This window comes from Mesoplodon densirostris, chromosome 8, assembly GCF_025265405.1.
Source record: "Mesoplodon densirostris isolate mMesDen1 chromosome 8, mMesDen1 primary haplotype, whole genome shotgun sequence".
Taxonomy (NCBI): Eukaryota; Metazoa; Chordata; class Mammalia; order Artiodactyla; family Ziphiidae; genus Mesoplodon; species Mesoplodon densirostris.
The window spans coordinates 23,932,908-23,959,624 of record NC_082668.1 but is presented as its reverse complement, the minus strand read 5'-3'; the positions used below and the strand labels follow the sequence as shown (position 1 = coordinate 23,959,624).

At 33.9% G+C, this 26,717-nt stretch overlaps 1 protein-coding gene across 1 annotated transcript in view; it reads left to right on the top strand.

Annotated features, from left to right (window-relative positions):
• Positions 1-26,717, top strand: part of SPAG16 (sperm associated antigen 16) — an 887,252-nt gene that overhangs the window by 506,082 nt on the left and 354,453 nt on the right. The window contains exon 13 of the mRNA XM_060106744.1: positions 23,242-23,368. Coding sequence (XP_059962727.1) covers positions 23,242-23,368 — 127 coding nt within the window. The remainder of the gene's footprint in view (positions 1-23,241; positions 23,369-26,717) is intronic.

Here is a 26,717-nt window from a genome sequence, read left to right as displayed (position 1 = left end):
ATGTGACCCTTATAACAGAAATCGACAAGCTATTGAAAGTATTAAAGTCAGTAACTGATATATATTATAGTCAAAGTATAAGAAACATGTTCTTAGTAAAATATAAAATGATATTATAATGACTTTAGAGCTCTACCTAGCATTATATTGTTTGTACCAACTTATGTCAAATTTATCAACCAGTCTTCTGAAGTCAGTAAAAGAAGGAATTATTTTAAAAGAGTAATTTTAAGAATAAAATAGAGGCTATCATGTATCCATGTGTTTTGATCCATTTGTCTGCAGTTGTTTTTTATTGTAATTAAAACCCCTACAAAATTCTTTAGTTCCTTCTCTTAAAACAACTCTGAGAAGCCAGTTGTTCAAATATCTTAATTACATTCTCATTTTGATCATTTTTACTAATGAGTTAGTATATCATGGAATTATTATCTTAGGAATTGAAAGAAAACAATTTGGATGATGTTTTTGTATTTTACATTTATTTACAACAAAATTTCGTAGCACCTTCTAGCTCTGAAAAGACATTACAAAAATGACTATTTATAAGAAATAAAATATGTCTTCCACTAAGTAAATATAACACAAACAAATAAAACCTATCCCCAAGGTATAGTTTCTAGTGTGCATGTGTTTGTGCATATGTGTATGTCTGAGGGAGAGAGACAGAGAGAGAGAGGGAGAGGAAGGAGGGAGCATGGGTCATTCAAGATTACAGAATAACAGTGTATTTGACTCTTACACTTTTGACAACATAAGAACACAAAATGACTGAGCAAAATGTGACAGCTGAAAGTTAACTTATGTGGAATTTAGAAAAATCACAGATTCTTTGCTTTGCTTTTAATCAGTTAATTCAGAACAGTACATTTTTTAATGAGAGGGTAAGTCATAGAAAAGTTACAAAAATGTATTTTAATAGTATCATTATTTTAACAATATTTATTATTACTATAATAATCATCTGGAATTCTTACAGTCCAAAATATCACTCCTAACAAAATTTGCAATCTTAAATATTTACTTTAAATCACATTGTCTTCTATAAATTCTAAGCTTTTGTGAGCAATGATGTAGAATATAATAAATACTAAATAATTGCTGTTATTGAAAATTTCAAACTTAAGGGAATATTTTTTTAATGAAGACTTAAGCTTATAATTTCTTGCTTATGGTTTAAAACAAAGAACTCTGGTACCCTGTTGTGTAGATTTAGGGTTGGTAAAATTAGTTGGAAATGCTAAATATATCAGTCATTTAAAGGTCACTTGAAAGTTTGGTATTTTGCCTTGATGAGCAGGTAACAAGTTTAGAATGAAACAGTTCAGACTTCATTAAGACAGTTTTGAGGTAGTTTGTTTTTCAACAATAATAATAGTAATAGTAGTAATAATAATGCATGACAGTTTCAAGTACTACTTTATGCTAAACTCTGCTGCTGCCATCCTTGGTTTTTTCTTAACTATTTACCCATGATTTAGGTGGCCTGTATCAAAAGACTTGCTTAACATACTGAAAACTTTTATAAAGCCTCTTATAGTCCATAGATCAGAATCAAATTTAACATAATTGTGAAGATATTTTGAAAGGCCTATGATATTCTATGAAAGAAGAATCTGTGGGCACCAATTACTTCACCTTCTAGAAACAGAATGGGTTTTGTTTTTTTAACGTCTTTATTGGAGTATAATTGCTTTACAGTGGTGTGTTAGTTTCGAGAATGAGTTTTGAATCAGTATTTTCAAACTTCCCCCAAATAAAGTGCTTTCTCTTTAGTATCAACAAAGCTTTATTACATCATTTATTTGGCTTATTTGTCATTAGTAAACAATATTTATTATGTACCAAGCAATAGGGGGAGTTGAGGAAGCCCTTGACATCCTTATTTTTTTTTATCCTCCAGTGTTTAGAGCATAATGTAGAATAGAAAATGATAAAGACATTACCTTAGGTTCCTAAGCATAAGGCATCATAGTAATATTATTGTAGTGACATTAGAACAAACATACAACTTATAAACTCCCACCCATATCACATACATCAAAAGCAGAAGAGATAATGAAGTAAAAGGATTAAATGGAACTGAGAGAGATCAATCCCAGGATTGGGGGATTTTGTGACTAGTGTAGCACTGTCTCCACGCTCTAGCTGGAATCCCAATAGAGAAGTAAATGCTGCTTATATCATTTTATGCATGAATGAAAATGATTTAGATAATTGATATGTTATTCTGGCAAATCCAATTACCTGAATATTGTCAACTGACTAAAAAATCTAATTGCTGGTTACAGAACTTATTGCTGAGGTTCTTCTTAATATGTTTCAAATTGACATTGTATACAAGACTATACCTCATTTATGATTTATGGGAACAAAATTCTTGGCAGTGTTTACATATATACATGCATGCATATATATATATATACTTATGTGTGAATATGTGTACAAATATATCCAAATGTATACAATATATAAAAAGTATATAACTGATCAAAGCTTTCTTTGTGTCCTTTGAACTTGGATGACTAGACAGTGAAGCTCACCATAACTCTCTAGCACCACCAGTTTCATACGTCCTCCAGTCTAGTCAACCAGCTCCATGGTGGGCCTTGTCTCTCCTGTAGAATACTGTCTCTAAAACCCATCATATCTCTTGGTACATGGAAAGTCAGTGAATCGTCTTAGTTTGAGCATCTTCTATTACACTTTGATTAACATTGTGAGCCATTTTAAACTACGTTCCATGGAACCACTGGTGTTTTGAGAAGGTGCTTTTAATAGAGCTTTGGTGAAACAAATAAGGGGAGAAGGAAACCCACACTCCTACCATGGTTCTGAGGCCCTATATGAGTTGGCCTCCTGCTCCACTGATGCCATATGCTCCCACTCTCCCTGTCTCTCACTCCAGTCCAGAAGCCACTGGCCTCTATGCCTCAGTAACCTTACTCCACCTGGACCTCACTTCCTCAGGTATCTACATGGCTTATTCCCTCACTTCATTCAACTCTCTGCTCATGATTCATCTTGTCAGAGAGAACGTCCCTGACGACCTACCTAAATAATAACCTCAACTACTTTTATTTTCCTTTATTGAGCTTACCACAGTAGGATATCTTAAATATTTATTTGTTTATTGTCTCTCACACACAAACACAAGAATGAAAGCTTTATGAGTGTTTAGCAGAAGTATACTGATATGTCTCACTGCTTAGAATATAGAAAAAATAGAGGTGCTCAAAAAGTACATAATGAATGAATAAATGAAAAAGTTAGTCCCTTATATCCATGGCAACCAGATTTTGGTTTTTGTTTTTCAGTGTAACACAAAGTGTCTTTGAAGAACACTTTTCTTTTGTAACGAAATCTCTGTGTCTGAAAAAAGTTTGAAAAAAAGGGTTCAATTTATTAAAACCTATGATACTAGGTAGCATAAGTTCTAAGTATGTTTTTGATGTTATTGAAAATAATTCTATAAAGTATTAAAACATTGTACAAAAATATGATTAAAGTAGTTTATAAAAACTTGTTGCCAACAATTGCAAAAAATCCTTAAATTAAGAAATGCTCAAGTTTTCATATTTCTTTAGTAAATCCTTTCTATAACTTATGAACTTGGGAAAAAGAAACTAGACCATGTACATAACTATAGCAGTTTAATAAAACATAAACATTTGTCTGTTTAATAATGCCAGTTAAATGAAGACAGTTTCTAGTCAATTTTTCTGCCCCCAGCTATTATTAAAAAAATCTAAGAAAGTATCTAAAAACTTTTTTAAGCTTATTTGTTTTAAATTGATCCTGAGATCTGATCATACTTATCCTTTATGGGAACCCCAGTGGGAGGAAATAGAAGAACATCTAAAGTCCATTTGTTCAAGGTCATGATAATCTTTTTAATTGGTCATGAATTATATTCATACATCCATCACCCATTCATTCATTCAATGTAGTCTGAACTTCTACCATATGCTAGAGGTTAGATTGCAGCTTGATATTTAGCCTCCTTTTGACCTGACCCTGAACCTTGTCCTTTCTACTCAGCCATGATAATTCCAAACTCCTCTACCACACCCACTGCTGGCCACCCTCATTTTTAACCAAACTGGATCTGTACTAGCACCACAGAGCCTCACCAACCTGCAGGAGAAGAGCAGGTTGAATTTTGGATCAAGTACCTTGTTTTTGGTCCATGCTTTTTCATAAACTAATATGCCCGTGTTCATCTTCCTGTCTTAACTTTCTGGCTTTTGTCTGAGACTAGAATTATAATCCTGGACAATTCCAGTTCTTCACACTTGGCTGATATTTAATTTCTCAGTTAAACATGTACTTGACATTGTGAAGAAGGACAATATTGAGCTCTGTACACATTTTAAAATATATGCAGATTATTTAACCACAAAGTCCTTAAATTTGAATAAACGACATTAACAACAATACATAAGCAAGGAATACTGTGCTAAATGCCATAAGAGAGGAACTATATCTATTTTGAGCAAATTGTAAAAAATTTTCTAGGGTGGGAGGAAACACTCTATTTTTAAAGTACCTACATTTTACACTGTCAAGAAGTAGCCAACTGAAAGGGGAGAAGAAAGGGATTATAAACATAGGGAACTGAGATGGTTGTACTGTAAGAAACAAATAGATAAGTAGTGGGATAAGTGCCACCCATTTATATAAACAGCGGTCATTCATACAAGTGCATGCTATCAGTCATTGACAGAATAGACAGAAAATCAGTAAAGACATAGAGAACCTGAAAAACAATACAAACCAAATTTCCCTAATTGAGATTTATAGAGTGCTCCACCCAACAACAGCAGAATACATATTCATTTTACATATACATGGAACATCACCAAGATAGACTGTATGTTGGGCCATAAAACAAGATCAATACATTTTTAATGATTTAAATCAGAGTGTATTTCTGGTACAACACTGAATTAAATTAGAGATCAGTAACAGAAAGGTATTTGGAATATCTCCAAATATTTTGAAATTTAAAAACATTTTAAATATCTCAAGGGTCAAAGAAGAATAAATCACAGGGGAATTATATATAATCTGATTGGATAAAGGCACAACATATTAAAATTGTGGGATAAAGTTCAACAAAATTGTAGAATATAAGGTCAACAAATAAAAACAACCTTATTTATAAGATTATAATAGCAATGTACAGTTGTACCAATAACTTTTTAAAAACCTATTCACAATAGCTCCAAGAATGGAAATACATTGGTATGAATTTTAAGAAGTACAAAATCTAAATGCTGAAATTACAAAATACTAAAGAAATAAATCTAAGAAGACCTCAATAAATGAGAGACAGACCATGTCCATGGTTTAAAAGACTCAATATAATAAAGATGTCAATTCTCCACAAATTGATATGCAAGTTGAATGCAATTCCTAGAAAAATCCCAGAAATATTTTTTGTAAATGTGAACAAATAATTCAATTGTGTAAAGCAGAGGGTCCTATTTTTGCAGTTATTAAAATAGCCAAGGCAGGACTGTTTAGCTAGCATGCCAGCAATTGTAGGGGTTTGAATGCTGTATCCAAATTTATGCTGGATACAGGGATGATACTGGATTCAATAATGGGCTGAAACTACTAGGACAGTGAGAATGATTCCCCGGTTAGTGCTTATTTTGTGGACTCAGTCTCTGTAGATTTGGCCTGTGGAAACTGAGGACAGAGTATGCCTCCTTCTGCTTCCTCATTTTCTAAGAGAGTTCCTTAATGTTTGCTTGGCTATCCTTATCCTTTTCTCTATATCCCTTCCAAGCTACCATATAGAAGATAAGAGCTTTTTCTAGCCCAGGTTGCAGGAGAAATAGCAAATGTCAATTGCACTGTATCTACATTTGCATTATCACCTGGTATGTTATCATGGGGTGTTCTACTTTTTAAAAATATTCTCTTGTTTCTAAAGCTCCAATTTAATAAATTCATTTGAGCATGCCCTTAGTAGAAATACCTACTCCACATGACTCAACTAATTCTCAAGTCTTCATAGTTGACTTCAACCAAGAACAGTCATATCTGGATCATTATGTCCAAGTAAGATATGACTTTTAGCAGAAATCATTCCTGATGGGAAAAATCAAATTCTTATCACCTTTATAGACAGATAAGGGGTATAAATGATATATATATATGGTCCCCAATTGAAGTTTATATAAAAATTAAGTAATATGTCTAGAAATGTGATTTATATTTACAATTGAATATTATTATATTTGAATACAGGTGATAAATTTCCCTTAGCCAAAATACTCGAGTTACACTGTAGGGAAAAATCATATTAGAAACTGAAAGGTTAATTATTTTTTTGCAATCTATTCATTCACCATTTCTCTAAGAAGTCACTCAAAAAAATACTCTAGGGCTTCCCCGGTGGTGCAGTGGTTGAGAGTCCGCCCACCAATGCAGGGGACACAGGTTCATGCCCCGGTCCGGGAAGATCCCACATGCCGCGGAGCGGCTGGGCCCATGAGCCATGGCCGCTGAGCCTTTGCATCCGGAGCCTGTGCTCCACAAAGGGAGAGGCCACAACAGTGAGAAGCCCGCGTACCACAAAAAAAAAAAAAAAAAAAAAAAAAACCCTGTATATGGAAATTTTAAAACAACTGTGGAATTTTGTTACATAACCCATTTTCCCCATGATGAGCTTGCATGATGGAAACAACAAAAGTAGTACGTTATAGGGATGGCAGCAGGTGGAGGGTTTTCCCAGCTTCTTCCTTCCCTAAATCCTGCTGTTCTTACCTTTCTTTGGTTTACCATCCTCACATTCATTTCTTCATCTGACTCCATATGTTTCCCACATCCTGGTCCTCCTGGTAGTCCTCACTTGTCTCCTGCTGCTTTGCCAACTTCTCCTGGTACTCCAACTACTGGAGCTGAGACAGCCATGAGTCAAGCACCCAACTGCAACCAGTTTATATTTTAAAGTGATGTAAAGGAGAGCAGTAATAAATACAGAATTGGCTTTCTTGGAATCTTCAGTGCTTGGGTTTCAGAGTCTTTTCTGGGCAATGCATTGAGAAGTAAGAACAAATGACAAAGTCAAACTAATCATTAAGTCAGTGGTTCACCAGGATGGTGGGCAGTGCAACTCCCAAAGGGATGTTTTGATAAATCACAAAAAGTTTTTTTCTTATTTCAGTGATTCATGGGGACTGAAGTAATTGGGGCCAGGCATGCCATACATCTTGCTGAGTAGAACAGTCTACGTAATGAACAAATTTTTTGTGTGCTTCATGACTTCCAAATTCCCCTATGTATATTCATGAAGTTGAAAGAAAAAGCTTGTTGATAATCCTTTTAAAATTTTATTTTTACCCTAGACCCAATTTCACATTGAAAATAAACCAAAGCGTCATTTACAAAGTTTTAGTATATATTGTTTTTCAGGAATTCAACTACTTTGTAAATCAAGGGAATATTTAACTAAATTTGTATTGAAACATGACCAAGAGTGTTCTACCAATGCATAAAATTACCTCAGTGGGAGTAAGGCCACTTGAATTTGAGTTCTCCTAGACAGCACACCTTAACAGTTTGCATTTATGGCAGTTGCAACCATGGCAATTCCATGGATGTGAGCTTCTGGTTCCATGATTATGTCTCCTAATGTAGTTGAGCCTAATCATTTACACTTTGAAAAACACAATATTTGGTTACAAATTACTTGCTATTTATTTCTTTTCAGAGTTACGCCAAAATACATTGACTTTAAAAATTATTATCTATTTTCTTTCTGTATAATAAATGGAGCATTAAATATATTTGTTTTTCAATGCATAGATTTTATAGAATTAAGAATTACTGTATGAAGTAATTAAACAAACTAGTACCAACTGTGGGGGACAAAAAATTGTGTAATAAGTTATTTAGCTGAACATAAGAAGTGTTAATTATATAAGCCTGAAATCAAGATTTGTCAGGAATAATTGACACATTTATATGCATCGATTGATATTTCTATCATGTATAAATGATGCTATATACAAATGATAAAACAAAATCATATAAAAGTTGGCCTGGGCTTCCCTAGTGGCACAGTGGTTGAGAGTCCACCTGCCGATGCGGGAGACACGGGTTCGTGCCCCTGTCTAGGAAGATCCCACATGCCGCGGAGCGGCTGGTCCCGTGAGCCATGGCCACTGAGCCTGCACGTCTGGAGCCTGTGCTCCGCCACAGGAGAGGCCATAGCAGTGAGAGGCCCGTGTACCGCAAAAAAGAAAAAAAAAAAAGTTGGCCTTACAGTATAGATGTCTAATGGGAATATAAGTCATCCTTATCACCTTTCAGCCGTGCTGACCAGTCATGTAATAAAAATGGATGGCACCTGAAATGAGAAAACAATTATGTGGCGATCTGAAGGAGGGTGGCCATACCCAAAGGATGAACAAAATACTTCAAGCTAAACTAACAGCAACATAATGAGCTAAGAAGTGACAGGCACAAGCACAGGCAGATCATGTTTGCTTGAAGCAAGCAGAGTTTGAGCTGCTTCACTGCCTCATTTAAACAGAGGAGTATGCTCAGCATGAGACTGAGAGACAGTTTACAGAGAATGACACCCTGAAGGGAACAGCTGCTGCTAACACCCAAAGGACAGAATTATATAGAAGACATATTTATTTAATTTTGCAATTTGTGAGGAAGTCTTTTTAGACCCACTCTTTTTTTGGCATTTTATTTTATTATTATTATTTTTTTTAAAGAGGCAACAGAGTGTAATGAAGAGGCCGTTTACAAAAGTGTGGTCAGGTGTAAGATGTCTAATTTGATTTTTATTTTCACAACAAAATTTGTCATTCTATTATCCTACATTCTTCATAGTTTATGCTGCTAATTGTTGGGGAAAATTGGTATGTTTCTAGCCAGTACTATAGGATTTTTATATATTATCTCACTTAATCTTACAACAACCCTGAGATGTATGTTCTCTTTTCCACTCTTTGCTGAAAGAGATAGGAAGGCTCAGTAAGATTTTGTCATTTAAGATCACATCGCAGGTAAAATTTCTCATTTTAACTTTGTCTTCCTGAGTCTGAAAGCTATGTATTTTTTGAAAAATTTTTATTGGTGAAGTAAGTCAGACAGAAAAAGACAAATATCATATCATATGATATCACTCATATGTGGAATCTATAAACAGGCTACAAATGAACTTGTCTACAAAACTGAAATTGAGTTACAGATATAGAAAATAACCTTAGGGTTACTGGAGGGTAAGGGTAGGAGGAGGGATAAATTGGAAGATTGGGATTGACACATAGACCCACTCCTCTGAGCAGAAAGCATCAAGGTCAATGAACCAATCACATAGTACAGAAGATATTGCCATATTTATATGATTCAGTGGAATGGATCAAGTAATTTTAACAGGACTGTTATATTTCCATAAATATAAATAATTTGTTGATTATGATTGTTCTTAAGAAAAACTAAATACCCTAAAGCATAATTTTAATGGCACTGCCTTACAACCATATACAGTATTCAATCCCAATTTCTATTCTGGAAATTGAACCCATATTGAGTCCAGTTCCAGGTCCAGGCCAGAAAAGCAGGGGAAATCCAAGTTTAAGTGAAAGAAGTACTGATTCCATATATATCTCTATCACTCTTTAAGAAATATATGCTTAATAAGAAAACAATATTTTTTCACATAAATTCCAGGTTTTATTTAAGAAAGATCCTGAATCCAAAGGTGAAATATAGTTTAAAAAAAATAATATATATATATATATATATATATATATATATATATATATATATATATATCGTATGTGTTTCTTTATAGAAATGCTGTTAGTTTTAAATTCTTGACGTGAGTGATTGGATATGTCATATATGAATTTACCAAGGAATAAAATAGAGGTCATAAAATATAAAGACACAATAGGACATATTTATAACCTCGTGAAACAAAATGGCATTTTAATATATTAAGCTGGCCACTTTACTGTATTTGTATATGGGTCCTCACTACAAAATTCTGTCCCTGATTTGAACACATCACGTATGAGAGGTAAAAAGCACACGGTAAATGAGGGTTACAAATGGCGTTTTGTTTATGAACCTCATCTTTAGGTGCGTGACATTCCATCACACAACCAAGGCAATGATTATTATTATGATTATCTTTATAATAATCCGTAGTATCCTGCAGAACTTTTCCAACAACATATTCAGATCCTAACAAATCAATTTGAGGTGGAAAAACAGCAGATGGACGTTAGGAAAAGTTAGTGCAATATGATGTTATAAAGAAAACCATGTGTGTCTTTTCTCAAATTTGGTTTAATGTATTCTTTACAGAAGGTAGTTTTCTTTAAAAGCATTAGTTAGTTCAGCATTTGTGTGATTTTATGAGGAGGAGGTGTGAGTAGCCATAACGGTGGCAGTAAAATGCAGTGAGCCCTAATATATAATTCATTTTAATAAACAGGAGAAACACACCTTAGGTGACATTTTAATGGACTACTAGATGAATGACCAAGAAAAGAGAGAACATCAGTTTCAATATGAAAGGTAGAGACCATTGAATAAATGAAGTTGTGGCAAGAAAACATATTCTTTAAATATCCTTTAAAATCTGCTACCTCAAATCCTTCCTGTGGTATTTAATTCTTTATGATCAACAAGATGATCAAAGTTTCATTAATTAGTTTGTTACGCATAAAAAATGAGATCCTTTTAGAAGTCATGTCTCTTATAATCCAGCTATTATTTAGATAGATATCTCAGAGAGAGAAAATAATTTTCCAGTTGTTTAGAAGACTAAGGTGCAAGTAGAAAGTAATTACTATTACTACTATTAAAGTATCTCTTTCTGTTCACTGAATCTGAGACCGATCTGACTGATTTGCTTACACATCCATAGCTGCTTTTAAGTGCCCTCTATTCTGAATTTTATTCTCCATATTACAGTTGTAACATATAGGAAATAAAATGGATATACCTTGTTTAAAGATATCAATAGAGCAAAATTATTTCCATAATCAAGAACAGATCCAAATACAGACAAGTGACTTAACCATATAATTTAAAGGTTATTACAAAGTCCTGCATGACCCTGAATATTTATTTTCCCACCAGCTTACTATCTATCTTATTTGTTTATTTTCTTATATGGACTAATATTCCTGCAATTAGAATTACTTCTTCTGTAAGAAGAAGAAAGAAAGGACTTTATTATGGTTTTTATATAGTATTTATGAAAACATTTAGAAGGTAACTTAAAAATACACTCAGGTGAAATGGGCCCAAGAGAAAAGGGAGGGAGTATATTAGTTTAAAGGAAGCCTTCTCATGCATCCTTATCATTTCATTAGCACAGATTAATTTATTAAATTAACTTGTTGCTCACCAAAGCCTGCCTGACCCAAGAATTATGAAGTGGAAAAGCCACTAAGTGTAAATATGTATTAGAAACAAAGAAAAATACCCTAAGGGATTTGGCGAGCAGCATGGATCATTTTCAGGTGGGGTTTTCATGGAGGACGAGTCCAGGAAAGCCTCAAGGAAGTGTAAGGGTGTCAGGGAAAGCATGTCCAGAGTTTGAGAGAACTGTGGAGGTACTCATACTCAAAGCCTAGACAGGAATCATTTCACAACTCCTAACTTCCCTCTCTCTGCCATGAATAACATATATGGCACAACTGAAGTTTCCCTGATAAAATACTTTCTCACATTTTCTTTACCAGTAGTTCTATCCTAATCCAAACATTTAAAAGTACTCATTTTTACAGACATTTTAAAGTGACACAGTGGAAAAATGGGATCCTCAGATTGATACCATCAAGGATAGTAACATAAGATTTTTCAGCTTAATACTTTTAAAAAGCTTTCATTCCTAAGAGTAAGCTTGTGAATTAAGATCAGAAGTTTATGCTAACTAAATTCTGCTTTTAGATGAGAAAATAAAAACTAAAATACTGGCAGTTTCTAAAGCTCCTTCAGGGGGAATTAATTCTTGGATCATTTGTGTTGATAATACAATCCTTTCATTTTTAGCTAATTGAAATCAACATAAAACTTAGTTTATTTTTAAACAATATATTCAATATTTGACAATTAAGTTGAAAGAGAAGGATATTGGATTGAGGGTTAAATACTGTGAAGTAATAGTGTCTCTTTACAAACAATGAAGATTTGCAGATTCATTAATAATAATAAATTATTATTGACTTTGGACCCACTATGTACTACTCTTCAGCCACAGAACATGACAGATAAGGCCAGAGTCCTCATGGAGTGTACAACCCTAGGCAGAGCTAATGGTGGGGAGAGGGTACAATGACATAAGTAGTCAAGTTAATTTCACTTAGCAATTGGTGCTATGAAGGGAATGAGCAGGATAATGTGACAGATTCAGCTTTGTACCCCTTTGTGATCAGAAGACACTGAGTTTTTAATGAAAGCTCTGAGTATGAGGAAACAGCTGGATTGAAATTTCTTTTCTCAAATAAACCAGTCCCTGGATGTTCTAAGGATTTTTTCCCCTCATTCTAGCCCTGCTTTCTCTCCTTTCTGCTTTGCTTTTTGCTGGGAACCCTACTCTCCTACAGCCATGCTTCTGTGACTAGAGATCTTGCCTTTTATCATTGACTTTTCCCATTCCTGATATCTGGTTTCTGACTAAGATCTCTTTTGGGGAATTGACATGGAAAGGAAAAGAGGTGTAAGCTTTAAAGTATCACTGTGGCTACTTGTGATCTTAATATGTTTAAATTTAATATATTTAAATATTTTGGAGAGAAGTCTAAATAGATGATTTCAGTAATGGCTTTTGTGTTTAAATTATTTAATGTTACATCTATTGATCAATTTACAGTTAATGAGGTTGATCACAATCATCTTTAAACCTAATTTATTTCCTTTTTTCTTTAAAGCCCTTTTCTAAGAAAGATGTGCTTCAAAACAACCCTTTTGACCTTCTTTGTATATAAAAAACAAGGTATTAAATAGTTTAAATAGGATTTTTAGAAGCCAAAGTTCTTGTAAAGACTGATCTAACTGCAGGAAAACTGCACTCAGGGACCATTTTAAACAGCAAGATCACCAAAATTACCAGAAAAACACAAAAATGCAAAAAAGATGGAACTCAATTGACTGCAAAAAGGACACTGTTTAAGTTATGAGAGCTGAAACAAGAAGGCAGAGCATGGCCTAGTTGGACCTCAGTTGGAAATGTGCATGTCATGTGACTCAATTTTGTTGCTGCTCTGCATTCCCACATATGTGAATGCCTGCTGAGCATTGATTTGGGGGTTATAAATACATGTTAGCAAGCAGGCAATTTGCATATAAGGAATCCTTGAATAATGAGGGCCAACTACAGTTCACAGTGTTAAATTGTGCAAATTACTTAGAATAATAAATGTTCAATAGATATCAACTTAAACTACAGTGTTAAATGTAATAGAAACTGTTCAAATATAGTTATTTGCTTTTGTTTTCATTCATTTGCCTCAGTTTGCCATTTCAAAATTGAGTCTTTTTATTTTAATTTTTTCCATTATTCAGTTTACTGCCATGTACTGCCGAGCGTCCACTTTTTCCTCACTGTTATCAGTGGGCACTCCAGACTCTGTAATCCCCGCCCTGTGCTCACACCCTTTGCAAAAACAGTTCAGGTGACTATTTAACAAGTCTGAGTGAGGACTTGAGGGTACTCTGAGCAAGTCCCCAGCTAAATTATGGTTATTTTATTTATTCATCTTTTGCTTTTATTCCCCAAAATGCTGGATGCATTCCAGGTATTTGAGGTTGCCGGGAATCTGCCCTTTACATATGTGGAGTGGGGTTTTATTACCATTTGGGGGTAATTCTCAGATAGTGTATTTATTGTCAAGGGTTTTGGTCAAATTTTTTTTTTTTTTGTCTAGGAGCTGTGGCCTATTGATGCTCCTTCCTGGCTGAGACACTCAGACCACATAATAGATTATTCTTTCACAGTAGATTATGGTAAACTTTAAGATAGGGTTTGTGGTATAATCCCTGGTAGATTTTATTGAAATATCACTCCCTCCATTAAATGTTCAATTGAATTTTATGTTCACAAAGAAACTGTTGCACGATAAAGGATTTTATATTATTTGAGTAATATAAAATAACTAACTAAAATGTTAACTTTTTAAGTCAAAATTTGGATGTCACTGGAGACCTTTGCCTTACTGAGATGGAAATTCAGATGGATTTTTAAAATAGCTTATGTATAAACTTTTAAAAATATGATGGGGGTGGGAGGAATCACTCATTCAACTTGGATGTTATAGTTGTAGTATGACGATTTAAATATGTTTCACTTATGCTCATGTTAGCCTATTAGATTTAAGTATTTCACAAATGATTTTTATTTCAGATAAGCCTTGTGATAAATGTTATCATTATATGTTGGCTCAATTATATAAATACTATTTAAAATCCAGGTCTTTTACTTACAAAACAGAAATAGATTCACAGATGTAGAAAACAGACTTATGTTTACCAGGGGGGAAAGGGGAGGGGAGGGATAAATTGGGTGATTGGGTGGGACTGACATATACACACCACTATATATAAAATAGATAACTAATAAGGACCTACTATATAGCACAGGGAACTCTACTCAGTACTCTGTAGTGACCTATATGGGAAAGGAATCTAAAAAGAGTGGACATATGTATATGTATAACTGATTCACTTCGCTGTACAGCAGAAACTTATACAACATTATAAATCAACTATACTCCAATAAAAACTTTTAAAAAATAAAAGAGATGGGATCAGGAATAATCTCCTAATTAAAGCCTGGTGCAATAATATGGGGGAAGTTTTAAGGTTTATTGTAAAGAGTTAAGAAACTAAGAGAGATTTTATCATTCAAGTACAAAATGAAAAAAAAAATGTAGGGACATGGGTTGCCCTTTTAGAGGGTTAGAGACAAAAAAGGAGGACAAATAAGATGCCGCCAAATGGAAAATGATGAAATGTGTTGTAAAACAAAATGAGAATGTAAATATTCTTGCTATTAACTTCAGCTCTTTATGAAGCAAAGGAATTGCCAGAATTACTAAATTTTTGAAATAAACCTGTAAAGTAAAAACTAAGTAAATAAATAAAATGAAATAAAATTCAGGTCTTACTAAGGGTTAATAAGGTAATGAATTCCAGTATTTTTTTTCAAAACAAGGATAGATAAAATTTTTACCCTTTTTCTTCATATTCACTTGGATGTATGTTGCTGCTGCCTTTTGTAAATGTTCCATAATTCCATTAACCACATTTCGTTGATCTGAAAGTTCATACAAGCTTGAAGTTTCAAAAGTACAGTTTCATATCCAATATTAATAGTGTTACAGCAAACACAGCAAAGGAAATAAGACCTTTAAAATTTAATGCCTCACAAGGGAGAAGTGTATTAAAACGGTACCCTCTTACAAGTTACAAATGGGAAATACATTTTAAATGAAAAGGCATCTGCTCTAGAAGAGCAGATCACTTTGTTTTATAGCAAGTTCAAAATTCAGAGAAATATTCATCCTTCAGTTACCAGACTAATAAATTGAATCAAGGGGGCAAGGAGAGAGAAGAAAAAAGGGGAAATAAAGTAAAAGCAGGAGGTGGGTTAATAAAGGGCTTTTTCTTGTGAACTAACTTCTCCCTACAAAAATGATAAGAAAACAGCAGACAGAGCAAGAGAGATAAAATTGCATCAGGCTTCAGTGTTTATGCTTTTGATGGAAATATACAAATAATTTCCATCCCTTGTGGTGCTGTCATGCTCCATCACTTTAGTCCATTTTCACCTTGCAAATAATTCTGAATGGGACTTCCTTCTCTGGCAGCTAATTAATCTCTTACAAGCCTGCTCTTGCAGCCTGTCTACCTGGAATGCCCCACACATTAAACAAGTGACTTGTGAGCAGATTTCTTGCCCCTTGAGCACTTCTTTCTTCCTTTAAGCTATATGAAGACCCAGCTTTTTCTTTTTGTTTGGGAAACTATGTGCGCTAGAATATATCATTGAGGAACCTCTCCCTCTATCCCACTACCATAACTGAATACACTCCCAAATAATTAAATTGGGTTTTAATGAAAACAGACAAAGCCTGAATATCAATTGTGAATGTGCACAGTGCAACAGTGCACATAATATGTAAGGACACAATAGTGCACATAATATGTAAGGACACACATTTCTAAATCATACATTTTCTGGGTATGTGTATTTGTTAGATCTTCATTGCGATGAAACAGATATAGTCATATTTATAATACTGTTGCATTTGCCTTAAAAATACTACCAGATTTTGCAAATAGGAGACTTTTTAGTTTTTTGGCAAATTCTGTATGTAAAAAAGATTAAGGTAAGAGCATACTTATTTATAGGTTGAAATGCTTCAATTAAAAAATAATAGAAATTCTATTCAGGTTTATTCTATTTAATAAATACAGCCTTTAAAAAAGTTACCACTAATGAACTACTTGCAAATAGCAATGCTTAACTTTGTCAGAGGTGGAACTATTTTTCAGTAATAACTCACAGGAGGTTAGAAATAGTAATCATTCTTTAATATTTTGCTGATGCTGTTCACAGATCTTTTTTATGCAGTTATCTGTATTTTATTTTCTCTCATTTTTTCTGTTAAATCTTTTGTGGATTTTTGTTTGTCTATTTCTTTATATTTCCTTTTTAATTAAACGTAAAAGACTTCCCAGTAACTATGTTATGCATGCCTTTAGAAAACAGAGATATATATGTTAATGGTATAGCTATTCCAAATATTAAAGATTCTTTATCCACCTATGAGGATGCATGCAATTGACACATGCACATATGGAGATGTACTTGATAAGAGAATAGGAACACTATAAATATTCAATTATTCACAGAAATGTATGTTAAGTAGTTATTGTGTCCCACATACCAGGAGGGTGAAGCCAGAAGGAAAAAGTATTCTGAAAAGTATTATTTATTTTTAATTGTTTAGTCAAGATACTATATACAGTGAAATAGGCAGCTTATTAAGTGTTCAATTAGATGAGTTTTGACAAAGGTATATACCTTTAAAACTAATGAAGATACAGGCCATTTCTATGACCACAGGAAATTTCCCATTCATCTAATGAAAGCCAACTCCCCATAGCAAACACTGTCTGGTTTCTATAACCATAGAGTGTCTGTTCTTGAACTTCATATGAATTTAATTATATGATACATAGACATTTATCTGGATTCTTTTATTCAGTATTATTGAGATTAAAGTATATTGTTGTAATAATCAACAATTTATTATTTTTAATCATAATCTAATGAGTTAATATGGTACTACTTCATCTAATATGTAAGGACCTTAAAACAGTGTAATTCCATGTTTACCCCATCTTCGTGATTTTGCTGTCTTGTATTTTACTTTTATGTACTTAAAACATTGTCCAGTACAATGATGGTATTTTTAGTTTAGCCAGATATCTTTTAAAAATTAGAAAAAGATGTTTTACATTTACCCATATATTTATCATTTCAGATGATGATATTTTTTCTGTATACAGATGTTTCCATCTGGTGTCCTTTCCATTCAGTCTGAATACCTTCTCTTCAGCATTCATATAGGAAAGATCTGCTGGTGATGAATTTTCTCACCTTTCATTTATCTGAAAAGTTGTTCCATCTTCATTATTGAAGGTATTTTAACTGATTATTGAATTTTCAGCCCTTAAAAATGTTGTTTTATTGTATTCTGTCTATTGTTTCTTTTGAGAGGTCAGTTGCCATTGGCATCATTGTTTCCTACATGTTATGTTTCTTTCATTGATCGTGACTTTCAGATTTTTGTTTTAGATTTTGCTTTTAGCAGTTTTACTATGATATGCTTAGGTGTGTTCTGTCTATTCTTAATTAAGCTTGGATTTTCCTGAGCTTCTTGGATCTGTACATTGATATTTCTCATTAAATTGGGGAACACTTTAGCCACTATTCTTTCAAAAATGTTCTAACCCTTTTCTCTTTCCCTCCTCCTCTACACCTACCCTCCACCTCTGAAAACCCTGTTATTCCGTGTTAGACCATGTGATTATCCCCACTGATGACTGGGGCTCTGTCTATGGTTTTTCAATATTTTTTTCTCTGTTCTTCAATTTAGGTATGTTCTATTGATCTTATTCAAGTTCACTGATCCTTTTTTCTGCAGTATCCAACTTGCTATTTTGCTCATGCAATAAACTTTATTTCATGTGTTATACTTATCAATTCTTTTTTTATAGTTTCCATTTATTGTCTGAGTCTCTATTTGTACACCCATTATAACTGTTTCTTTAAATGCTTAAACATACTTATGCTATATGGTTGAAGTCTTGGTCTTTGATTACCAACATTTGATTCATCTTAGAGTCTGTTTCTACTACTGAGCTTTTTACTTGATTATGGGTCACATTTTTCACCTCTTCACATGTGTACTAATTTTTTTTAATTATATGCTGGATGTTGTTAATAGCAAATTGTCGAGAGTCTATATTAAGTGGTCTTTCTACAAAATGTAGTGAGTTCTGTTCTGGCAATCTGTTTAACTATAAGCAGATCATTTTTACCCTTTCAGGCTTAGTTTTATTCTTGGTAAGGACAAGTCTATTTTGATTTTGAACTTAATTCATGAACCTGACCCTTACTCCTATGGTGGGTGCTTTTCTGTAGTCACAACTGAAAGTCTGAGGTGCCTACTGAGTTCTCTCCACTCTAGTTGGGATTAAAGTCCAGTGTCTTCCATCAGTACCTGGTCTCTGATATCACTGTACAGCACTCAACCCACCCTGGTTGGGATTAAAGTCCAGTGTCTTCCAACAGTTCCTGGTCTCTGGTATCATCATACGGCACTCAACCACACAGGGCTTGTAGAGTCTTACTCTGTAGAAATGCCATCTGGACCTTGGCCAACAATTCACAGCAAATCCCCGTGCAAACTACTGCCATTTCCCATGCAGCTCCCTTTCCTCACATACCCTTCACTGCAGATTTCAGGCAGAGCAGCAGGTCAAACTATTTCCATTTCCTCTTGGCTCAGAGACTTCAAATCTACTGGGGTTCTACTACTATATTTGATAGCAGGGAAATGCTTCCAAGCAGAAAGTCAGGGAGGTCATGGAGCTTTTTGAATTTTTTTCTTTGCTCAAGGATTCCCATCCTGTGCTGTGTTTAGTTCAGTGCCAGAAAACCGTTGCCTCATATAATTTGTGTCATTTTACAGTTGTTTGTTGTGGAGGGAGAGGCACAGTACTGGTTACTTTATCATCGTAGCACAAATCCCAGCAAGACATTTTTATTGCTGGATAAAGGAGATCAAGGAAACTGCCGGAGGTGAGGCAGGTTGAGGGTGGTAAGGGAGACAGGGGCCTTTAGAGTTAATATAGAGCCTGTGACTTGAGAGGCTTGGCAACAAGCTACATCCGTACTTTAAAATATAAAAGTGGAGGAAAGATGGACTTCAGGAATGAAGCCAGTAACACACTCAGTGAGAAGTCTTTTGGGAAGATAGCAAATCTGATAAGAAATTAGAGTTAACCTAAATCTAATTTCCCTCCTTTTGCCATTAATCTTTAGCAAGTAGCTGTCCCATATAATGTTAAGTCATAATAAAAAGAAACCAACCCAGAACTGATGATGAATAGTAAAAATTGAAGAATAAATGAATATAAACCAAATTCCACTGAAGATCATACAGTGCACAAGGAATTACATAAGTAAAGTTACCAATAATTCAGGCAAAAAGTCCTCTATATTTTCAGTCAAATTACAGAAATGCTGTATTTCTTTTTTTTATAAATTTATTTATTTTGATTTTATTTATTTTTGGCTGCATTTGGGTCTTCATTGCTGAGCGCGGGCTTTCTCTAGTTGTGGCGTGCAGGAGCTGCTCTTCGTTGCGGTACGTGGGCTTCTCATTGCGGTGGCTTCTCTTGTTGTGGAGCATGGGCTCTAGGTGGACAGGCTTCGGTAGTGGTGGCACGTGGGTTCAGTAGTGGCGCAGAGGCTTAATTGCTCCACAGCCTGTGGGATCCTCCCGGACCAGGGCTCGAACCCGTGTCCCCTGAACTGGCAGATTCTTAACCATTGTGCCACCAGGGAAGCCCAAAATGCTATATCTCAAGTTGATTTTACATAATAAAATAGAACATCAAAAGAGCTAAAGCATTTTATTATGATTTTATAAGACAATAGATGCAGATGGAAAGCAGACAGAAATATCAGGAAAAAAGTGAAATGAAAAACATAAATAAAGGTTTTTGATTGCTCCCTCTTCACAGACACACAAATAACCACAATGAAGAATTATAAAGAACAGGTGTGAAAAAGAAATTTTATATATATATATATATATATAAGGATATAAGGATTATAGAGAAAATGTTAAATTAGAGGAAAGTGAGACAAAATAAAACAGCTGGTGTTATTAAGGGGGAAAAGAGAAAAAACAAGCAGAATAAATGGAAGAGAAAAATATAAAGATATAGTGAAAGAATAATTATTTACTAGAATAACAAAAGTCTATGATGGAAATTGCTATCAAGCCATGCCATGGTGAAATTTCTGAACTCCAGTGTTTGCAAAAGAACTGTTAGGGCTATGGGTATAAAAAGCAAATCATCCACAAAGGAAGTTAGGCAGGAAAGGGAAGAGAGATTCGGCTGGCCTCAGACTTTGCCCCTGGTATAAGACAGTGAAACATTCCTCCACAAACATTGGAGGTGAAGAACTGATGGTCCCAAGATATTACAACCATTCAGAATTGCTCTTGAAGTACTGAATAATCAAGAAAATATATAAAAGTATGGGTTCAGAGGATTAATTTAAATAGATATTAATTGAACACTAGGTGGATGGGAGGCACTGAGCAACACTGGGATTTGTGATTACTGATCATATGTATGTGTTATAATTTTTGACATTGTAAGATTAACAAAATAATTTCAAAAAATTGGTAGGTGAATAAAAGAAAATTGGGAGGAATTATAAACATGTTATAATTATAAACATTTCCTTTTTAAATTTTACTTTCTATAAATGAAATATGACTAAAAATAACATACTTAATATTTTCTTAATGTGAGGATGTTTTTTAGAGAATGATATTTCATAATAATAAACTTGACTTTCTTTTATAATTTAATTTAATAATTTACTACATTATATAATATATAATTTTCATTTTTCTATGAAATCAATCTCTCTTTCTCTGTCATAAAGCTATATCTGGAGCAATTACTCTATTAGTTAAAGATGATATGTCAATATAGTGTGCTTTGGAACATAAACATTTAAAGAAATGTTTTGTACTTATATTTTGAGAATCATTAGAAAACAGCAGGAAAAATTTCTACATAAAACAGTACTTCTTTAAAAATAAAAGAAAATAATTTATCCTGTAAGTTTTAGCACACATCTCAAAAAAATGTCATAAATAAAATCTGAGCATACTTTCAAGTATCCAAATATATTTTTAAGGGGTCAGGTATTAAATATTTTAGGCTTGTGAACCATATGGTCTCTCATAACTGTGCAACTCTGCTGTTGTCATGGGAAAGCAGTGATAGACATGTGTAAACAAATTGATGTGTTCCAATAAATCATTCTTTGCGAAAATAGGCAGCCAGCCATGGGCCATGGTTTTTGACCCCTGGTATATATTGACCTTTCATCAACCTTAATGATCAAAATATTATCAGCCTCTCTCAGAAATATTAAGATAAAGAAACAGATACAAAATGGCCCTGATTAATGAATTTATTGATTTTATTTCCTTGTTCCTGACATTAATTACTATAATACTTCACTTTGATATGAAAAGTCTCAATCAAGGGACAAAACTGAGTAACTTACATACGTATCCACATAAATCTTAATATTTTCTAACTTCTCAAAAAAGCCAAAATTTAAGTAAGGAGGAACAAACTTTGCTCCAAACGGTTCTTAGATGTTATGCTCAATTTGACTTCTTCCCTTGCCTTTTACATTTACAACCTTGGTCAGAAATCTCAGATTGTCGAAGCTAGATTGGACCTCTCAGTGCATTAAATTAAGTAATCTCATTCTCACAAGAAGGTCCCCTACTGCCACTGAGGTTAATAACTTCTCTGTGGTAACCCAGGCTACCAGCTCCCATCACAGAGTTTTTCCCACTCCACCATACTGTCACATATGGCATGGCTCAAGCCAGACAGCAATCAGCTGATCAGAGATTAATGAGCTGGTTATCATACTAGAAATGTACATATAATGACTCCTCTGTTCTCAGCATTATTTATTATCCTGTTTCTTCTCTATTTTTAAAGTAAGTTTATAAAGTTAATTAAAAGACAATCAAGCATTACAAATGAGAAGTGATACTGCTCTATGAATATATCCTGCTTCATTAAGAAACAGTCCTTTCATAAAATGGCAAAAGACAAAGCTGCAGTTGTCTTTCCTTATGAGTTATTTCTAATCATTTAGATCAGTGGTTCTCAGACTTCTGTGAGTATCAGAATCAACTGGAGAGCTTGTAAAACACAGACTGTTGGGCCCCAGCCCCAGAGTTCCTGATTCAGTGGATTTAGGATGAAGCCCAATTTGCATTTCTGATATGTTCCCAAGGGATGTTGATGCTGTTGGTCTGGGTAAAACACTTTGAGAACCACGGGTTTAGATTTGTTAATTCCCACTTCTGCTCAGGCCCCATCTCAGATCCAGTGAAACAGAATGTCTGGGACTTGAGGTGGAGTATCTGCTAAAAGTATCTCAGGTGATCCTAACATAAAGCCCAAGCAGCTAAGGCGGGGGTGGGGAGGGGGGAGGAAGAGAGACTGAGCAACTTAAAGAAGTTTCTCTGGTCTTCCCATATTATGAAATGTTTTCTTCCTCAGTGTATTCCTTTATGAGATAGGAACAGTTTTTACGTAGTTATTTCATGATAAGGAATAAATGAGGTAGTATAAAGATGACTTTACCAAGTGAGTTTATAAATTGAACGTAATTTAAATTTAGTCAGTTTTATGCTGCTAATTCTATAAAGTGCTTAGAATATAAGGTGGTTGTAGAACTCTCCTTTTAAAATGTTATTTTTGTACATCTTGCCACTTGTAAAACTACTTTATGCCTCAGATACTTGAACTATCTTTGTTAGCATTATATAGACAGCATAAGAAACATGTAGTGCTAAGTCCTACAGCTTTAGCTCTTACTGTTTCTCTATACAGTGAAAGATGCAGATGCACTTTGTATGGACATACAGACTCTGTGAACAGCATCGAGTTTCTTCCTTGCTCCAACATTCTTCTCACAGGTTCTGCAGATAAGTCCCTGTCTGCATGGGATGCAAGAACGGTAAGCAAATCATCAACACATTTTCCAATTTTGATAGGTCTAGTTACTCTTAGTCACTTTTCAGGTATTAGGTACAATTTATGAAGTAATTGTACAGGGGCATGTAGGTTAAAAGAATGGTAATAGTTCCTATTTACAAGATCTTGTCTATGTGCTTTTATGTACCCTGCCTCCTAAAAGTAGGACTATAAAAATAATGTAATTACTTCATTAAACATTTAATGCAACAATTTTTTATTGAGATAGACACTCTGCTGATACATTACATATGACAGGGAAATGTATAATACCTTTCCTTAAGGACTTTGTAGCTTGGAAAGAAAGGAGAAACGAGATTTTAATGCAATGAGGTATGTGTTAAAATGGAAGAGGATACAAGACTCAGGGGAAAAGCAAGAAGGAGAACTCTTATCTGCCTAGAAGGCTGTGGATGGCTCACAAGAGGAGGCTGTGCTTGAGCTGAGATTTGGAGCGTAAGTAGGATATACTAGGCAATCTCGAGAAGGTGGATTCTAGGAAATAGCAGTGCATGTACAAAGCCATAGAAGTATGAGGCTACAAAAGCATATTCTGAGAGTAATAATATGTTTGAATAGAGCTTAAGGAAGGAGGAAGAAAAAACAAGCAAGAGTATACAGATAGACAAGGACAAGATCATTAAGTATCTGATTGAAATTTTATAGTTTTCAGAAGGAGTCTATTAAAGCATGTTAAGCAAACAGGGTAACATAATCAGGTTAGCCTTTTAGAAAGATTAATTTGATAGTAGAGTTAAGGGAGTCATTCTCATATAGGAGGCTTGTACAATATGCTATGAGCAGATGAGATTTGAACTAGGAGACTGTGAGAATATAAAGGAAAGTATGGATTCACGATAAGGGGTTTAACTCTTACAATTTGAAGAGTGATTGGATGTGGAGATAATGGGAGGAAAGAAAAGGGGTTTAAAGATGAACAACTGTCCCAGTTTATCTAGCTAAGAGAGTTTTCCTGGGTTGTGGGATTTTTCAGTGTTAAAAGTAGATAATCCTGGGTTACTGTGGCTTCAGAAGTGAATTAGATGTGAAGAAATGGAGATGGAATTTGGGAACTACACTTTCAAAGAATTTGGCTGTGGAGATGAAGAGGAGAAAAGTCTATATCTGTAGGATCCAAATAGAGATCTCCCTTGTTCAAATAGGAGACAGCATGTTTATTTGCTTAACGGTAGGGGAGAGGAAGGGATTAAAGATTCGGGAAAGAGAAAACACAACTAACTGAGCACACACTTTAGTAATTTGAGGCATGCCAAAATATGCAAAACAGGGTCTCCATATTTGTTCTTAGCAACATTTGATGAGGATAATGTAGGAGACTATACTAAAAAGAAAAAAAATCCATATTTTATGGTTCGTGAGTCAGGAAAGAAATGAAACTTGTAATCTTTCCCATTTATCTTCCCATATACCAAGCATGATTGACTTCAATAAAGGAATATGATAATGAACATACAGATAGTATGAACAGGGACCCAAGTTCATTATGAGAGGCCCTAATTAGTCCTCTGAGGCAAATTGATTTAGGATAAATAGAGAACAAGGAGACCTTAGGTTCACATATTATAGAAAAACAGCTAATGGTAGAATGACAAATACCTTAGACACAACTTCACATGTTGCAGCATGTCAAGGGGCAACAGTCAAGGGACACTGTGGGAAAAGTGTATCAGCCATGAATTAAGAGTAAAATCAGAATGATTTGTTGTTGGGTAAAAAAAGGTGCCACAACTTCCTCCTTGCTTTAAAATAACTTAGACCCTGGTACAACAGAATTCACTCCTACTAATGGAGCATCAATGAAAAAGCAAGATTTTCAATGCATTTAGCCTAAATACTTACATGTGAAATGTGTATAAAAGCCATTGGTAAAGGAAAACCCACAGAGAAAATATTAATTTAGTAGTGACCTAAATGTTATGCTCATTTTCTTTTCATATCAGATTTTTTTTTTGTCTCTCTCTCAGAGTGCTATAACTGAATGTTATCAGAAAACATGTCTCTTATTTATTTTCTTTCCTGTGAAAAACTGGAGCACTAATGCTTGGAAGTAAAACTGCTCTTACAAAGAGAAGTTGCCTCGTGTATCTGCCTTAAATGCCTAGAGTTGCTTATTGACAGTGGCCTTCCTACCTCTTGTTGGGAACTCCTTGTATACTGGTCTTATTTCTTACAATATGTCCGAGAGCAGGAGAAAAGAGGGATTCAGTACAGCACAGGGCATTTAGCATACAGCAGGATAGCATGTGGATTGAATGTATGTCCATAAAAAGGTTGTATTTCTTTAATCAATATTAATATATATTTTTCAAATTGGTTTTAATGTCAAATTAAAATTTTTATTATTAATATTATGATTACAATTTTATTAGTAGTATGCATGCTAGCTTTATAGTCATTAATACTAGGGAAAGGACTCTAAAATACTCCGGTATAAATAAAATGTTGTTCATAAATTATGGTAAATACATGAATGATTAGAAATGAAGTTCATTTAATTAGTTTATTTTCTGAAAATATTTCAAACCAGATGTTAAAAAATATATATTTAAATTGGTATCTATATAAAATAGAATTAGCCTGTAAAACAAAGGGAAACTCATTTAATTTAGGTTATTAATAATTAGACAATGCAAGGTGTTAACTAAATGTTATTATAAAAGTCTACAAATAATATATGACAGCAACTCTAGAATTAAACAGAATCATTTCACTTAAGTTGCGTTAACAGTTCTGGTGATTTGTTTCAGATCTACCTCATTTTTTTTAAATCACAAAACAAAACAAAAAAAACCTTGAAATAGCCAGATTTTTAAAAATTCTTATTTTATATATAGTTTTTAAAGGGTACATGTTACATGTTGTTTATATAATATGAAATCATTAGCTTTTTTATTTCACAATGATTTGTGAAGAAGTTAAAAATAAATTTATTTTTGTAGTTAAATATTATGAGATGTTGAAAAAAGTAATCAGGATAGCTATAGTTTTTTTCTGTGTAATAGTAAAAACTGTACAACATACTGATATGGATGGTATTATTAGACTTGTAATATCAGCTACATCTGTAGTATTCTGGTATTCTTCTTTTTTATAACTTTTATATTATGTTAATTCCTTGATAAATGGTAAACTGTCAGGTGATACTGAAAGACTGAACGTAAAATGAGATGAATGACTTCCTTCACAGTAAAGCAAAAGCAGAACATTTTGTCACCTCAGTGTGATCAACTAGTATTGAGACATTTTAAAAAATATTTTTTTGATGAAACATGAAAATGACCAGTGGAGTATACTCCTATAAATTAGTTTTA